At 40.5% G+C, this 19,471-nt stretch overlaps 1 protein-coding gene across 1 annotated transcript; it reads right to left on the minus strand.

The window, feature by feature from the left end:
- Positions 1-612: 612 nt before the first annotated feature.
- Positions 613-1,552, minus strand: LOC132101688 (uncharacterized). Its single transcript, XM_059506869.1, has 2 exons — positions 1,436-1,552; positions 613-1,291 (listed from the first exon to the last, which is right to left on the minus strand). The coding sequence occupies exons 1-2, from the start codon at positions 1,456-1,458 to the stop codon at positions 613-615; spliced, it is 702 nt and encodes a 233-aa protein (XP_059362852.1). The 5' UTR covers positions 1,459-1,552.
- Between the last annotated feature and the right edge of the window lie 17,919 nt (positions 1,553-19,471).

Consider the following 19,471-nt stretch of genomic DNA (forward strand, 5'->3'; position numbering starts at 1 on the left):
AATGAACAGAAAATAACTCGGGCTGCACCGCTCAGCAAAACGGGAAAAACAGATCCAGCCAGAGCTCGGCAGTGGATAGACAGTCAGCAGAGCAAGCAGTCAGGAGGAAACATGTTGACAGCCATTTATTCATGTATGAATTTGTTGTTCTGTAGCATATGCAGCAAAAATAAAAAATTGGTGGTTTATTCTTAAACCAATCAGCCAGCTCGAATAGTGGATGCAAAGTTACAGTTTAATATTTATTTTTTGTTATTTAATTATATATATATGAAATTATGTTATTATGTTATGACTTAGACATTCTTATATATGTTAACAATATTATAATTTTACTGGTGATCCGAAAACCAGTGCAACCGGTTCTTGTCCTTTAAATGGAAATGGAAATCAACCAGTCAAGAGGAAATCAACAAGACATGCATGAGCGGCATTTATTGTTTGCAAAAACGGTTTACATTACACAGTATACATTATGGCAATGCCTCAAAGTATACGTGATTACATATGTTTATCAGGCAAAGATTGTGTAGATAGTTGAATGTGTTTGTGGAGCAAAAATAAATGATCTCCATGAAAGTAATGAAGAGAAAATAATTCACTAATAACACATCACAGTTTGATCACTGATGTAAGCAATTCCTGGAAAAGGAAAAGTACTTCCTTAATTAGTGATTCCAAAAAGAATTTCTTTTTGGGCAGACAGAAGGGATCCACAACGTTATTATTCATACATTTCCGGCATTCCATCGCATTACTGCTTTTCATACATCGATAAAGAGGCACTATCGCATCAATGTTTCTAAATTCTGTTTGGAGATCCTTGTCCTTGTCTTTCTGCCAAATCTCTTGGAAGACAAAGGCATTCATTTGGCCTTCTATTTTTCTTGTATTGATCCAGTTTCTAAGGCCTTCTAGAATATTGTCTACACTCTGAAGGCATGTTTTCACACAAGGTGAGTTGTACGAATAAAACACTACACAGCTTTGGTCTCTCGCCTTTTTAAGAAGTTTGTCCATGAGAGAGTGACCAACAGGATAGAGCAGAACCTGCTCAGCATGTTCTGTTATTTTCTCATCTATTCTAACTGGCCGTGAAGCAATGACATTTTGTTGCTCTGTGCAAAGTTCACATTTGGCACCTCTATTGAGAAGCGTTTTCACTAGTGCTGCATCTTCCTTGTCAAACACATTCTCGATTTTAGCACGTTTATCTACACAATGAGCCGGTGGGACATAGATTGATAATGCATACTGAGCATCAGTTCCTTGTCCGGTCTCTGGCTGGACACTGAAAGACATAAAACAGCATAAGGTTATTACAAATATCATAAAACATTATAGTATTTACCTTGTTCCATGTGCATTTTGTTATTCAAACCACATGCACAATTCAAAGATTCAAATCATCGACTTCATGCACAAATTTACTTACTTGTCATAAAAATACTGAGTCATTTGAGCAAGACACACAGTGTTCACCTCCTGAACGACTTGAACACACAGATGAAGCAGGCAGAGGAAGATGACGATACCCCTCAGTGGTACCACAGACACCTAAAGTGAAAACATCACTCATTTCAGCACAAAACTTGGCTTCATGATCTGAAGAACCAGGGTGATAAGGGGGCACTCACACTAGGCATGTTTACCACAAACCGAGCGATTATACATTTTGTTAGAGCAGATTCTTGGTCATAGCACTAGTTTATCATAAACATTTTGTAAGCTTTATAATCTAATCACTGAACACATGAAGAACACTTCTGGCAGAGGTTGCTTTTTTCAGTCTGATGGTAACAGACTTTAACCCCCTTTACTTGCAAACATCACCGATGGCCCCAGTGTATTATTGTTTCACTTTCACAGCACGTTAAACATCACTCTCTTACTTGATCTGGACAAACTGTGCATTAATTGAAAGTTTAAAGACTCTAGCTTCAATATTTGACCAATGGTTTGATAAAACATTGTTGCAGTGACAGTTATTTAGTAATTTATGTCAGGAGTGCAAAATAATACATTTAAAGTGAGTTTTGAGTAAAAGTGCACTAATAATTTCATAAATTGTCTGATGTAGCTTGATGCTAACGTTACCTCTAATGCTAACGTTACTAATAGCAGGTGCATTTCTTCTTCATAATGCATTTCTGTCACAATAATTCACGTAAGGTCGTAAGAAAATGTTTTGTTGTATTTTTATAGTAAGACTTTTGATAAATAAAGGCTAAATGAATACTGAGACTGAAGTGAAGCCTGAAAAACCACAACAAAGGCTGATAAAGGTGGAATAAAAGCAAAAGAATAATGATAAAAGAATAATGCGGATAATGTGTCTTACCTGGCGGAGGTGTGAAAGACTCGTTTGGTGAGAACAATAGAATCATGAAACGAGGAGTTTTCAAAGCCAACACACATACAAAACACACAGGAGTGTTTACATGTGAGATCTTACAGAGATGACAAGTGCCATAAATCAATCTGATTAGCCTTCTCTAAAAACACACATGACATGGCCTTAGAAAATATTTCAGTTTTACAGATTAGATTATGAAATTTTTAAATTAAGTTTTGGAAGACTTGTGGCTTTAGCTACACTGTGTTTTTAAACCCATATCATACATCAAATTTTTTTTAATACATTTAAAAAATATGTTTTTAATATTTTTATTTTTATGTTTGAGCTTATATATCTCTATTATCATAACAGTCTGAGTAATTCTGATTCCTGAACAGTAAACTTTGAAGTGTCAGCTTTGTGAACAAATGTTGATTATGTATCTAGTCAGAAAGAATCAGGAGCAGAAACCTTTATATTTTGGGTATGTCATTTCTGTCTCCATGCCAAAAATGGGGGGTGACTGGTAAGGCGTTAAATACTACGACACGCAAAAGTTCTACCTTAGAAAAACAAATGCCTTAAAGACATAGTTGACCCAAACATGAACATTCTGTCATCATTTCCTCACAGTCACGTTGTTCCAAATCTGTATAAGCTTCTCTGTTCTGCTGAACACAAAGGAAGATTTTTGTTGGTAACCAAACACATCTCGGCCACCAATTGACTTCCATAGTATTTATTTTTTCTACTATGTCAGTAAATGGTGGGCAAGATCTGTTTGGTCACTGACATTCTTCCATATATATTCCTTTGTGTTCAGCAGAACAAAGGATTTTGAAAAACACAAAAATGTAGTTGTTTTCATTTGTATCTGCCTTATAAATGACTTAAATTAAATATGAATTAATTTCTGGTTTCAAACAAGTTTTTGACAGATTCCTCCTAACATGTGTTTTCTGGGTGGTCAAATAAATTAAGGTGGGGTAAGCGATTTCTAGTAGACAAAGTTGACATTTGAAATCAACAAAACAAACACAGCCCTACCCCAAAAGGGTCTCGCCCCTAATACAAATAATAAAATACTCTAGAACTCATTATAATCAGTGATGCTGTCTACACCATATATATATATATATATATATATATATGTATATACACATCCTCTGCACGGAATGCTCTCTCCTCCACATCAGGAGTAGACACGCCCCTTACTGCTGATTGGCTACAAGTTTGTTTTGTTACTCTGCCCGATTTTGAGAAATTGCTTACCCCGCCTTTAAGCATTTTTAATAATTAGTATTAATGTAATCCGTTAGAGTTGGTCCTGACCTCTCTGGGGGCTTAAGCAAAATTTTGCTAAGGAGCTCTTTTACTGGTTCCCACAGATGTTACTGCTGGAAAGTGTGTTTCATTTTGTGTACATGTGACGCGGTTATCTTTTCCAAGCTGCAATTTACAATGTTGCCCTTTGATATTTATCAAACATAATAAATAGTTGAAGTTCATGGGTGTCTTGCCAACTGTGGTCTCAGCAATGAACTGTGCCCTTTTTTGATTGTGTTGGCTAAGAAGTGTTGTCAGATATTGCCATGAAGAACAAACATAAGCAATCCTTCAAAAATGCACAGAATTAAATTAAAATCTTGTGTTTTGCAAATAGGAAAAAAATATATACATACACATTTATCAACAGGCCATGTTAAATAAGCCTTATTAAAAAATGCTATTTATTAACAGGTCACTTTAAATAAGCCTATTAAATCTGGCTAAAGTGTTGCCAATTTAGCAATTTTCGAACCTAACCAGTACATACATCATATGAATTGTTAGCTGCAATTTTCTATAGTTTTTTAAATGTAACAATAAATTCATTCATGATAATCTCTTTAGTAGCTTGTACCTGTGATTGTTGATCAGTTATTACACTGTAAGAAAATATCTAGAAAAATTGAAAAGGGTATCATTTAGTAATTTTCCAGGATATTATCCATTATCTGTTGTAATCCTGTAACCGGAAATCACAAACCACGATGTGTAATTTAAAATGCAGGTAAAAAAATCTCTTTGAAAAGTCAATACAGAAAATTCCTTCATAGATTGTGCTATATTTTTTTTACAGACTTTTCATTAGCTAGTATGCTACTTTTGTATTTTATTAATACACTGCTTAAAAGTTTAATAGTTCAGAATGTGGTTTGACTAGTTTTATCGTGTTTATTTCATGGATGTAGATGGATGTATATTTGACAAACAAATCACAATTAACATTTATAAAATATATTTTTTTGCTAAGATTTGATGATTTGACAATTTTGCATCATGATTAGATAATGACATCATTGCACAATGACATCACAATGGCATTTAGCAACAAATCGACCTTCCTTTAGCAACTTTCCCTGAAAATGAGTTGGCATCACTGCCCTCAGTCCCCTCTCTCGAGCTTGTTTACTCAGCTTGCATAGTATTGGATAATGTGTGGGAGTGTAACGATACCTCATTATATTTACTCTTGGCAAGGTACAAAACTACGGTGCCCGGGAGGGAACATGATAAGTTCACTTATTTTTGTTGTGGCCACAACATAACTCGTGGGAACATGATTATATGACGTGGCCATGAGATTAATTCGTGAGAACATCATATTAACTTGTGTGAAGATCATATTATGTTGTGGCCACAAAATCATTTTGTCGAGGTAACAACATCCTTTAATTCAAGTTTATTTAGTAAACAAACCTGTGTGACCATAGCAACCATGGATTATTACAGATTTATTCATTAATATTTTATTTTGAATTCAGAAATTATTATATTATTTATTGTAGAAAATATTTTTAATTTAATTATTATATTAACCATATGCCTTGGCTACCAGACTTTATAAATATAATATATAATTATATAATAAATATACTAAATTATAAATTCATAATAAATTATGTTCCTGTTCCTAATTTTGCTTTCCTTCCTATTTATTGTGCTAATTTCCCTCATGTGTTTACAGGTTCGTTTTGAGTGTGTTGGTGTTTGCTTTGCTCTCTAGCTGTTCTTTAAGAAATAGTGTTTCCTTTGCTGTTAAGGTCAGGTATTCATTAGTTAAAGTTTATTTTGTTATTGTTTTACTCTAGTCTAGTTTCAGTTGGTTTGGAACTAATTTCTGAGTTTGACTTTGTTTCTTTCAAGAATTTATTTTTCCCTTTGAGTTATTTCCTTTATTAGTGTTTCCCATTGCTTCTAGAACTTTATTTTCTTTCATTTGTTTCTCTACCTTCTAGTTTACTTTGGTAAGTCTGCTTTGGTTTTTCTCTAGCTCACCTTTTACCTTGTTTCAAGGTCATAGCATTCTTGTCTGCCTTTTTGCTCTTAGGTTATTATTATTGTTTCTTTGTTCTCTTGTTGTCTTGAGTCTTGTCTAGCCTGTTAACCTGACCCCCCATTATGGGACTCACAGCTGAAGTGCTCTACCTAACTTATAATTGTAACAGTTTCCTTCTTCAGTGTGTTACAAACATAATTTTGGTGTCTTTGTAAAGAAGACCCTTTGCTTTACTTTTTATCAACCAGATTTGATAATGCTCAAAAATATTATAGACACTGAGGTGCCTTGAATTTTTTTTACCACACTTAAACATTTTTTTATTTGATATAAAAATACATGAAATGAGTCCTGGAGCAATCTAGAAAAGTAATGGGTTGAAAGCCACCCCAGATAGCAAACGGATGTGGGCCACTTCAGGCAATGATGCGGCACTGTCACAGTGTCTGGGTTGTGTTCCCTGGGGTTCCACTAGGTGTCCTCAGTTCCCACGGTGTTTATCATATTATCACTTCCTGTCTCATTTGGTCACCTTCCTCGTTGTTTAGTTAATTGATTGTTCCCCACCTGTCTCCTGTTTCCCCATTATCCTTTTGTGTATATAACCCGGTCTGTCTTAGTATGTGTCACGGAGTCGTTGTTAATTCATGTCCGTCATCTTGTCGTGCTCTTGCCTTGTGTCCTTGTTTGTTTATGTTTGGTTTGGTTTTGTTTGGTATCGACCTCTGCCTGGACTGTTTACCCTTTTGGATTGCCCTTAATAAAAGACTTACTCGCAATTGGTTCTATCTCCGTGCCTCATTGGATCCCTGCCGTGACAGAACGACTCCGTCATTCTAGGAACCAGTGGTATGTCGTCTTTCCGTTCCCCAGCCAAGATGGCGGAGCGGCGAGCCAAGTATCTTCGGTTGATCGCCCTCCGCCAAGAGGGAAATGAAGTGGGGGGCCTGGCTCAGGTGTTCTGGTCCCTGGCCGAGGGCATGGGCTACAATGATGCGCCCTCAAGGACTATTTCAATGGCGGGCTGGATGATCCAGTGTCTCAGGAGGAGATGGCGCAGTTAGAGACACTGGAATTCTGGGAATTCGTGCGCTACCTGCAGCATCGGCTTTGGTGGGATGCCCCAGCCACTTCTGTCTCTTCCGGCGGGGTGTTCATCAGCCCAGCACCACTGCCCAGGATGGCAACCAGCCAAGCGCCACAACCCAAGATGACCGCCAGTCCAGCACCACTGCCCAGGATGGCTACCAACCAAGCGCCACAACCCAAGATGGCCGCCAGTCCAGCACCACTGCCCAGGATGGCTACCAGCCAAGCGCCACACCACAAGATGGCCGCTAACCCAGCGCCAATGCCCAAATTGGCCACCGTTCCAGCGCCACAACCCAAGATGGCCGCCAGTCCAGCACCACTGCCCAGGCTGGCTACCAGCCAAGCGCCACAGCACAAGATGGCCGCTAACCCAGCGCCAATGCCCAAATTGGCCACCGTTCCAGCGCCACAGCCCAAGATGGCCGCCAACCCAGCGCCAATGCCCAAATTGGCCACCAGTCCAGCGCCACAGTACAAGATGGCCGCCAGCCCAGCGCCAATGCCCACTTTGGCCAACGGTTCAGTGCCACAGCCCAAGATGGCCGTCAGCCTAGCGCCACAGCACAAGATGGCCGCTAACCCAGCGCCAATGCCCAAATCGGCCACCGGTCCAGCGCCACAGTACAAGATGGCCGCCAGTCCAGCACCACAACCCCAGATGGCCGCCAGCCCAGCACCACAGTACAAGATGGCCGCCTGTCCAGAGTCATGGCCCAAGATGGCTGCTTGCCCAGCGCCGCTGCACAGGATGAGAGTCTCAGCTGACCCTCCGGAGTCGAGTCAGGTGCCCGTGGACCCTCCGGAGTCGAGTCAGGTGCCCGTGGACCCTCCGGAGTCGAGTCAGGTGCCCGTGGACCCTCCGGAGTCGAGTCAGGTGCCCGTGGACCCTCCGGAGTCGAGTCAGGTGCCCGTGGACCCTCCGGAGTCGAGTCAGGTGCCAGTGGACCCTCCGGAGTCGAGTCAGGTGCCAGTGGACCCTCCGGAGTCGAGTCAGGTGCCAGTCACCGATGACCCTCCGGAGTCGAGTCAGGTGCCAGTCACCGATGACCCTCCGGAGTCGAGTCAGGTGCCAGTCACCGATGACCCTCCAGAGTCGAGTCAGGTGCCAGTCACCGATGACCCTCCAGAGTCAGGGCTAGTCAACGATGACCTTCCAGAGTCAGGGCTAGTCACCAATGACCTTCCAGAGTCAGGGCTAGTCATTGATGACCCTCCAGAGTCGAGTCGGGTTCCAGATGACCCTCCAGAGTCAAGGCTAGTCACCGCTGATGCTCCAGAGTCAGGGCTAGTCACCGTTGACCTTTCAGAGTCAAGTCAAGTCACCGTTGACCTTTCAGAGCTGAGTCAAGTCACCTTTGACCTTTCAGAGCTGAGTCAAGTCACCGGTGATCTTCAAGGACTGAGTCAAGTCACCGGTGATCTTCAAGGACTGAGTCAAGTCACCTCTGATCTTCATGAACAAAGGCAAGTCACCTCTGATCTTCATGAACAAAGGCAAGTCACCATTGATCTTCATGAGCAAATGCAAGTCACCAATAATCTTCATGAGCAGTGTCAGGCCAGCACCGATCTTCTGGAGTCCAGTAGAGACACCATGGAATTACCAGAGTCTCGTCCTCCCATTGATCCGGCCGCACGGAAGTGGTGGGCTTCTGATCCGCCCTGGGGAACTCTGGCCTCGACCACAAGGTTGTGGTGGTCTTCTGCTCCGCCCTGGGGGGCTTCCGCTCTGACCACACGGACATGGTGGTCTTTTGCTCCGCCCTGGGGGGCTTCCGCTCTGACCACACGGACATGGTGGTCTTCCGCTCCGCCCTGGGGGGCGCTTGCCCTGACTACACGGTTGTGGTGGTCTTCCGCTCCGCCCTGGAGGGCTCTGGCCTTGACCACAAGGGTGTGGTGGTCTTCTGCTCCGCCCTGGGAGGCTTCATGTTGTTTTTTCCTTTGGTTTTTGTGTTAATGTCTGTCCCTGTTCCTTTCTGTTAGTCTGGCCCTCCATCCCTCCCCCTGAACCTCCTCCTGTCCTCCTCCCTCCTGGTCTTTCTGTGTTGTGTTTACATTCTGGTGCCTGTTCCCCATGTTTTTCTTTTCTGGCCCTCCGTCCCTCCCCCTGAGCCTCCACCTGTCCGCCTCCCTCCTGGTCTCTGTTTTGTGTCTGTCTTGGAGCGTCTGGGAGCCGCTCCGTAGAAGGGGGGTACTGTCACAGTGTCTGGGTTGTGTTCCCTGGGGTTCCACTAGGTGTCCTCAGTTCCCACGGTGTTTATCATATTATCACTTCCTGTCTCATTTGGTCACCTTCCTCCTTGTTTAGTTAATTGATTGTTCCCCACCTGTCTCCTGTTTCCCCATTATCCTTTTGTGTATATAACCCGGTCTGTCTTAGTATGTGTCACGGAGTCGTTGTTAATTCATGTCCGTCATCTTGTCGTGCTCTTGCCTTGTGTCCTTGTTTGTTTATGTTTGGTTTGGTTTTGTTTGGTATTGACCTCTGCCTGGACTGTTTACCCTTTTGGATTGCCCTTAATAAAAGACTTACTCGCAATTGGTTCTATCTCCGTGCCTCATTGGATCCCTGCCGTGACAGGCACTGCAGGCCTTTTTATGGCCCAGACAAAATGGATGTAAATCTGAAGTGGTCCATATGTAAAAAAGCAAATATGGCCCAAATATCTAAAATCACATGTGGGCCTTCTTAGGCAAAGATGCGGTGCTTACGGCAATGTGTAATTTAAATGTGACCCTAAAGTGGGCCACCTTTGGCAAAAATGTGGCACAACCGACAAAGGCTAATCTGGGTGTTAACCAAATATGGCCCACATATGTTAAAGCAATTAGGTCCCTGTTATCTTAAAATGTATGTGGGCCAGTTTTGGCAAAAATATGGTACAGTGAGCACTGGCTTATCTGGTTGTAAGCCAAAAGTGGCCCACATGTAATGCTGCAAATGTGGCCCATTCATCTTAAAACTTATGTGGGCCAGTTTTGGCAAATATATGGCATATCAACATTGGCTCATCTGGATGTGATTTAAAAGTGGCCCAAATATAATGTTGCAAATATGGCCCATTCATCTTAAAACATATGTGGGCCAGTTTTGGCAAATATATGGCATATCAACCATTGGCTAATCTGGATGTGAGCCAAAAGTGGCCCACACATAATGCTGCAAATGTGGCCTATTCATCTTAAAACATATGTGGGCCAGTTTTGGCAAATATATGGCATATCAACCATTGGTTTTTCTGGGTGTCAGCCAAAAGTGGCCCACGTATAATTCTGCCAATGTGGCCCATTCATCTTAAAACATCTGTGGGCCAGTTTTAGCAAATACATGGCATATTAACCATTGGTTCTTCTGGGTGTGAGCCAAAAGTGGCCCACATATAATGCTGCAAATGTAGCCCATTTATCGTAAAACATATCTGGGCCACTTTTGGCAAATATATGGCATATTAACCATTGGCTCATCTGGGTGTGAGCCAAAAGTGGCCCACATGTAATGCTGCAAATGTGGCCCATTTATCATAAAATGTGTCTGGGCCACTCTTGGCAAATATATGGGATATAAACCATTGGCTCATCGGGGTGTGAGCCAAAACTGGCCACATATAATGCTGCAAATGTGGCCCATTCATCTTAAAATGTGTCTGGGCCACTCTTGGCAAATATATGGCATATTAACCATTGGCTCATCGGGTTGTGAGCCGAAAGTGGCCCACATGTAATTCTGCAAATGTGGCCCATTGATCTTAAAACTTATGTGGGTCATTTTTGGCAAATATATGGCATATCAACCATTGGCTCATCGAGGTGTGAGCCAAAAGTGGCCCACATATAATGCTGCAAATGTGGACCATTCATCTTAAAACATATGTGGGCCAGTTTTGGCAAATGTATGGCATGTCAACCATTGGTTCATCAGGGTGTGAGCCAAAAGTGGCCCACATATAATGCTGCAAATGTAGCCCATTTATCGTAAAACGTATCTGGGCCAGTTTTGGCAAATATATGGCATATTAACCATTGACTGATCTGGGTTGAGCCAAAAGTGGCCCAAATATAATGCTGCAAATATGGCCATTCATCTTAAAACTTATGTGGGTCATTTTTGGCAAATATATGGCATATCAACCATTGGCTCATCTGGATGTGAGCCAAAAGTGGCCCGCATATAATGCTGCAAATGTGGCCCATTCATCTTAAAACATATGTGGGCCAGTTTTGACATATATATGGCATATCAACCAACCATTGGCTTATCTGGATGTGAGCCAAAAGTGTCCCACATTTAATTCTGCCAATGTTGCCCATTCATCTTAAAACATATGTGGGCCAGTTGTGGCAAATATATGGCATATCAACCATTGGCTCATCGGGGTGTGAGCCAAAAGTGGCCCACATATAATGCTGAAAATGTGGCCCATTTATTGTAAAATGTATCTGGGCCAGTTTTGGCAAATATATGGGATATAAATCATTCGCCCATCTGGGTGTGAGCCAAAAGTGGCCCACATGTAATGCAGAAAATGTGGCCCAGTTATCGTAAAACATTTCTGGGCCAGTTTTGGCAAATATAGGGCACAGCATGCACATGGCTCATGTGGGTGTGAGCATAAATATGGTAGCATGCAGCAGACACTAGGTACAGGCTGTGAATGTGAGGAATGTGATATATTGCATTGGCAGGTCTTATAATCAGCTGACATATGTTGTGTAGATAGTGTCTAGAAAAGTTCAAGTGTCTAGGTTCTAATAAGTTTTTATAGTTTTGGGATGTGCCTTAAAATATTTGTATGAGATAATTTTGAGTTGCTATTTGTGCAAAACTTGGGTCGCAATGATTTTGCAAAGTTGGACATATTCCTGTTTCAACATATTTTGTTGATCTTGGAGGTACATTCCTGTTCAAAAAATAGTGCTAACCTTTTCCCCTATAAACCCACAACCCTAGTCAGGTGAACAACACTGATGTTGAAGCACCTTACCCTGGTTATAAGCCTAAACTTGACATAAACTGCAAACTTCAAATCAAATTGGTTGATTTGAATGTTGTTTCGGGATAAACAAGATGAGATCAGATAAAATATTTCTAGCAGTGTCATTTAACTTCTGAGGTGCGTTCCATTCGACCGTAAGTGTACTGTGAAGTGGACTTCACAGGGTATTCTGCCATCTTAAGTGCGATTCCAATCCGAAGGGAGCGAACATGTTCAAGTTCGAAGGGCACTGCGCACGGCACAGGGAATAAGGGAACATCGATACATCACTTCACAGGAAGTGGAGAGCGATAATCCCCCACCTGTCATGAGCGGTTATTGTCAGTGAAGTCCACTTCAACTGATATACCATGCTCAGGGAGTAGGGAGCAGCGAACACTGCATAGGGACCCTGTCGAATGGAACGCACCTCTAGAATGGAGGTTCCAGGGGGCCTCAACCATCTTCCAAAAGGGAATCAAAATGACTTAAAATTATTTGAAGAGTATGTAACACACAGTTTCTGACAATCTAACGTTAAACTTGAATACCTAGTATTGCATCCTTCATATCTCCGAAAAGTCTTTAGTTTTACAGTATTTATAAAAGATAGATATGCGCTGTTCTGAGTCTTTCCGAAAAAGCTCCTGGACATATTAGTCCCCCCATAAAAAAATTTAAAAAATAAGACAAAACAAGTTAAAACAACCAAAAATAAAGATATTTGTTATTTGGTAATTTTTTTATAGCAAATGTACATCTTTTTTAAATTTTTTATTTTTTCAAGCTCTGTAATATTTTATCAGGTAGAAGTTGTGAGTGAGGGGGGCATAGGGGGCCTAGTCGTAAAAAAAAAATAAAAATAAAAAATAAAAAAGGTTGTGATGTGTCAAGTGTGTCAGGTGACCCCTAAAGTGTAATATTCTAACAAGCTAACAAATAAAAAAATATTTTAATTTGTCTAATATTTTGGCTTAATATTGTAATAATATTGTAATTTATAACAGTCATCTTTATGAACAACAGTTTCTTTCTTAAAGATTAAAAAATGATAATACTAATTAATTAACTGATGAGAATGTATCAGTACATATTACTCAAATCAGTGTGCTAAAACGCTCAAGCAGATACATATGGTTTGTCCACTTTTTTTTTTAGCAAACTTCTTAGAGATAAGATCTATATTTTGTTCAAATAAAATTTTTAGCAAGACTGTATTTGTAGTTTATTATGTCTGTGGGCAAAAAAAAAAATTATAAATAAATAAATTAAACATTCAAACTGGAACGATTTTCCTGTTCCCCGCCTTTTAAATTCAAACGTAGCCGGAAGGTGTGGAAAAGGCGCCCCCCAAAAAAAAAAAACGTTACGTTAGTTGGAAGGAGGACAGAACCTGCAGAAATTCAAGGTAAGGTATGGGTTAAATATTGATAATATAATATGTAATAATGTAAATAGCCTATAAATAATAATAATAATAATAATAAAAACATCGGAGGGTGAACCGTGACTCATTAATTAATTAAATTATTCCCCCACATTTAAACATAACCGGAAGGCGTGGAAAAAGGCGCCCAAAAACAAAACCTTAGTTGGAAGGAGGACGTCGGAACCTGCAAAAAGTCAAGGTAGGATAACTGATAAATGTGTCTTTTTGTTAGCGATTACATATTCAGTTGGAGTCCACATGTTATGTGATGTATAGAGGTAATGGCATAATTGAGCAAATTTGCATACTTTTTATTTGAAGATAAATTATTATAGTGGAACGTGCAAATTTGGCTAGATTAATGCTGCTCATGTATTTACACAAAATAACCTATAAAAAAGAACTAATGAGGATGAATCATGAATATTGCTCTTGATATAATTTTTATTAATGTTGGTTATTAGTAGTGCTGTGTTCCATACATCCATATGACGATGTATCGTCAGAGATTTGACGATACCAGTAATAATACAGCTAGCTTGCACGTGTGCAGCTGTGGACCGCGCTTAATTTCAATACAAGAACAACAAAATTAAGTAGAAAGGTGCAGGTTTCTAAAAATGAAAAGAGCAACAAGGTTTAATCTGGCTGCAGAGGAACACAACCGGGGTTGCCTGATATAAAGAGACAAATCCCCGAAACACATCTTCACACTTACGCAATACGGAAATATCTACTAAGTGTGCTACTTATCGTTGTCAACCTGGCAACCATGTGTACGCGTGCTCTCTCTCTCAACGGACAAACGAGCTTGCGTTCAAAAAACACCGGCTAGCTTGCAGTTTACCCATTTTGTGGATACAATCGAAACTGGCTAATATGAATTAATTTATTATTTATAAATCATTTCATCCCATCCAACAGTATTTTAAGTACATTTACTGATTGTTTATTTTTTATTTAATATTTTACATTATTATTGTTATTATTATTGTTGTAGGTTCAATTTTTTTAATTTATTGTTATGTATTTGCTTTATTTTCTCCTTCATTTCCTGTATATCTTTACCTTTCTGTGGGACTATATTATGTTAATACTGAATCATACAGTAGATTTGCTCTTGTTGCATAATATTTATATTTTTAGCATGAGGTTTACAGTGTTGAGCATTGTAACCAGTCACACCTGTTTCTGTTGAACTTATTACTGCAATGTCCAATAAGAGGTGATATTTTATGTTCATGGCTATTTGTGTTAATTTACACAGATTAATGCTGCTCATGTATTTACACAAGCATTTGTATAATGTAAAAAAAGCCTAATTTGATTATTGTTCTTGATATTGTAATTATGTTGATTATTATGAAAATCAAGGCTTCCACCTGGTTATTTCAGCAGCATTAAAAACAAAGGTTAAACTGGAAATAAAGTATAAAGAAAGTGAGCAAAGAACACTGAAGCGGTTCATGAATTCAGTCTAAAGTGTTGTTGATGTTTTATGCTTAAATAATCACTGAAGCTGAATGCACTACTTAAGCAAATGAAGATTCAGAATTCAGAGCGCGCTCACTGAACAATTCAGCGGTGACTAATCAAAATGCCTCTGATTGGACATTGTGGTCATAAGCTCAGCACAAACGTGTGTAATCCTCAATGCTGCAAACCGCTGAGATCAGTCTCCCAACCTGTAGTCAGTTCTGCACAGTGAAAGTATTTAACTCATGTCTTATAAAATTACATGGTTAGTTCGTGTTACTTAATACATTAACTACTGTTAACAAATGAGACCTTATTGTAAAGTGTTACCAAACTGTTTAATGCGCAGGTAGTTCCAGTCCATTTACTCACCATTCAATATTTATGTGATTCTTCCAATAAAGGACACACATACTGCTGTTTTTGAAGTTTTTAAAACTTGCAGCTTCACTTTTAGTTGAAAGAACCTGCAGAGATGCAGGTAATTCATGAACGCATCTCTCACTCTGTCTTAGGCATGTCGTGATTGTTAAATAACTGATTGCGTTATCCAATCTAAATTGTAATGTTGACATGCACTCCCTGTAAATTTGCTTTGAAACGATATGTATTGTGAAAACCGCTATGCAAATAAATGTGAACTGAACTGAATTTTTTATTAGGCACAAAGGGGAGTCAGACCAAAAGACATTTTGATTCCCCTTAGTCAAGATCTTTCTTAAATGCATGTTCGCATTTATTTTCAGATCATGCCACCCTTGCTAGATGGTGTAAAAAGTTACATAGTGTACCTGTAACAATAACACAAAATAAATACAATGCCTATCTTTTTTGTTTTTATTTTTTTTCTTGTAATTTTATTTTGTTTAGGGAATTTTGGCCTCTAAATTCTTACTGAGTCAACAGTTTTGTTTTTTTTTCTTCATTTTTGTGTCCTTTAAAGGCCTGCAAGATTGCCCTGATGCTGATGGGCCCAGTCAAGGAGGTCAATAAATCCTATAAGTTTGGATTGTTCCTGTTGCCAAGGTTCTGCAGTGTTCACTTCTACAATGTCGGACAAGTGTGTTTTTTGGATGAACTAAGCTATACATAGCTACTGGAAACATGTTTTGTTTTTATTTCGTTTCTACAATATTTTCTATACACATATTTTGTGTTTATTGTACTATTTTTTTTCTCCATGTTTAGATTACTTCCCAGTTTTGGAAATGTAATCATGCAATGGGTTTTTCATTGGCAATAAATAAAAATATTAATAAATAATGCAATTTTTTCAGAAATGTGTTTGGATCATCTGTTGTAAAATAAATAATATTTAGGTAGGCCATTTTTAAATTTCTCTTGACTGTATGTTGAATAATGTTGATGCAGAACTCACTTAGTGTCATTGATATTTTGTCACTGAGTTTCCAAAGTTTTAATGGCACGGCATGCACACACACGCCATACACATACACAGTTACAGTTAATTTGTTTCATTCTTAGTGGACCAGAACTGGTTAACATTGTCAAAGTGGCATTGTTCCATGCTGCAGTGGGCCACATTAGGCTCATGTGTGGTTTATGTGGTTTGTTACATGTGGCATTGCTATGGCTTCCATGAGACCCAAATGTGGCAAACAGGAACTGGCCGCCCAGTTGCCATCATTCCACATGTTATGTGGGCCAGGGCAAGGTATTGCATTTGGGTCAAATCTGGGCCAGAATTCAAAATAACTGTGGCCCAGATCTGGTAAACAGGAGCGGCCCGCCCAAGTGCCATCATTCCACGTGGTGTGTGGGCCAGAGCAAGGTATCGGATTTGGGCCAAATCTGGGCCAGAATTCAAAATAACTGTGGCCCAGATTTGGGCCAGTCCTACTTTATTTGTTTTGTCCTCGGCTGACATGTGGCAGTGCTATGGCTTCCTTGTGGCCGAGATCTGGTAAACGGGAGCGGGCCGCCCAAGTGCCATCATTCCACATGGTGTGTGGGCCAGAGCAAGGTATCGGATTTGGGCCAAATCTGGGCCAGAATTCAAAATAACTGTGGCCCAGATTTGGGCCAGTCCTACTTTATTTGTTTAGTCCTCGGCTGACATGTGGCATTGCTATGGCTTCCTTGTGGCCGAGATCTGGTAAACGGGAGCGGGCCGCCCAAGTGCCATCATTCCACATGGTGTGTGGGCCAGAGCAAGGTGTCGGATTTGGGCCAAATCTGGGCCAGAATTCAAAATAACTGTGGCCCAGATTTGGGCCAGTCCTACTTCATTTTTTTAGTCCTCGGCTGACATTTGGCATTGCTATGGCTTCCTTGTGGCCGAGATCTGGTAAACAGGAGCAGGCCGCCCAAGTGCCATCATTCCACGTGGTATGTGGGCCAGAGCAAGGTGTTGGATCTGGGCCTGGATTAAAACTAACTGTGGCCCAGATGTGGGCCAGTTCTGCTTCATTGGTTTTATTCATGGCTTAAATGCGGCATTGCTATGGCTTCCTTGTGGCCCAGATCTGGTAAACAGGAGCGGACCGCCCAAGTGCCATCATTCCTACCATATGTGGGCCAAATGAAAGTGTCAAATTTGCGCCAGATCTGGGCCACAGCTATTTTGTTATCTGGGACATGTCTCATGAGTTTCTATTTCAAATCTGAATAAGATATCATGAAAAATGAGACTCCTGCAAATATTTTTCTGAGACTATGTCTACACCCCCCACCCCCCAAATATAAGAAAATATATTTCCCAATAGTATTGAAGGCTTCTACAAACTATTTAGTCAGTAAACATACCACTGCATAGTTTTTTTCAATTATAAAACACTAGACATAAACTTAGACATCATATAAATGATTTATTTGAGCACTAGAAAAATACAATAAGAATAATCTGAGTAAGAAAAATAAGAATAATAAGAAAAATAAAAACAGATTTACCTTTGTTTGCCAATTACAGAACATCCTGAGATTGCTAGAAATGCAGTATTTGCAATAAATTACGATGCAAATAAGTGCTGAAGTGCTGATGTGCTGATGGCCACTTATACAGATGGTAATAACATAAATGTGCCAAAATTCAAATATACTATCTTTCGTCTATCTTTCATTCATTCTTTTTTCCGGAGGATCATCTCATTCTGTTTGTGACACTGTACGCTGCAAAACCATGCCGTTTTTTACTACCAAGACGCAGTTTCCGACCGTGAGTTATTCCATAACGGACGCAAACAGTTCTGTCGCTGATGAACTGAAACGTAAACAAAGGAATTATGATCCATATTACAATGTTATTGCTTCGTTGGACTAAACTTCATGAGATGTCGTTCAGTCAACCCTTAACTTTCTAACTAAACCGGGATATACAACTGTGGATGTGTTTATGACTCGTTATTACAACGGATCTGGTATGTACAGCTCTAGATCTTTATAATGATACATAGTTTGTCAAGATTAAATTTGTCCCGTTTCATTTAATCTATTCATAAACACTGACACGTGCAAGTTGAGAGGCTTTCAGGATGAGGGCGTCGGGTGCAGGCTAAGAGGCTAGTGTTTTGTGAGTTCTGCAGGGGAGCACCAATAATCCTTTCAGCGGTCCGAACAGTTCTCTGTAGTCTTCTGATGTCTGATTTTGTTGCTTCAGGTCCTGAGAGATGGTGGTTCCCAGGAATCTGAATGACTCCACTGCAGCCACAGTGCTGTTCATGATGGTGAGTGGGGAAAGTGCAGGGGGGTTTCTCCTGAAGTCCACGATCATCTCCACTGTTTTGAGTGTGTTCAGCTCCAGGTTGTTAAGACTGCACCAGACAGCCAGCTCTTTAACCTCCTCTCTGTAAGCAGACTCGTCACCGTCCTGGATGAGGCCGATGACTGTAGTGTCATCTGCAAACTTCAGGAGCTTGACAGAGGGGTCTTTAAAGGTGTAGTCGTTGGTGTACAGGGAGTAGAGCAGTGGGGATAGAAAACATCCCTGAGGGGCACAAGTGTTGGTGGAGCAGCTGTTTGACATGAATTTCCCCAGTCTCACTAACTGTTGCCTATCTGTCAGAAAGCTGGTGATCCACTGACAGATAGAGCTAGGAACAGAGAGCTGGGTCAGTTTGGTCTGGAGGGCTGTTCGGATGATGGTGTTGAAAGCCGAACTAAAGTCCACAAACAGGATCCTCACATAAGTTCCTGTTTTGTCCAGATGTTGAAGGATGAAGTACAATCCCATGTTGATTGCATCATCCACGGACCTGTTTGCTTGGTAAGCAAACTGCAGGGGGTCCAGTAAGTGTCCAGTGTTGTCCTTCAGATAAGCCAGAACCAGTTTTTCAAACCACTTCATGACGACAGACGTTAAAGCCACAGGTCTGTAGTCATTAAGTCCTGTTATCTTGGGTTTCTTTGGAATGGGGATTATGGTGAACAGCACTGTGGACAGCACTGTGGCTGCAGTGGAGTCATTCAGGTTCCTGGGAACCACCATCTCTCAGGACCTGAAGTGGGACAATCACATTGGCTCCATTGTGAAAAAAGCCAAACAAAGGTTGTACTTCCTTCGCCAGCTGAGGAAGTTTAACCTGCCACAGGAGCTGCTGAAACAGTTCTACTCAGCCAAAATTCAAATATACTATCTTTCGTCTATCTTTCATTCATTCTTTTTTCCGGTGGATCATCTCATTCTGTTTGTGACACTGTACGCTGCAAAACCATGCCGTTTTTTACTACCAAGACGCAGTTTCCGACCGTGAGTTATTCCATAACGGACGCAAACAGTTCTGTCGCTGATGAACTGAAACGTAAACAAAGGAATTATGATCCATATTACAACGTTATTGCTTCGTTGGACTAAACTTCATGAGATGTCGTTCAGTCAACCC

Source organism: Carassius carassius, chromosome 1 (genome assembly GCF_963082965.1).
Source record: "Carassius carassius chromosome 1, fCarCar2.1, whole genome shotgun sequence".
NCBI lineage: Eukaryota > Metazoa > Chordata > Actinopteri > Cypriniformes > Cyprinidae > Carassius > Carassius carassius.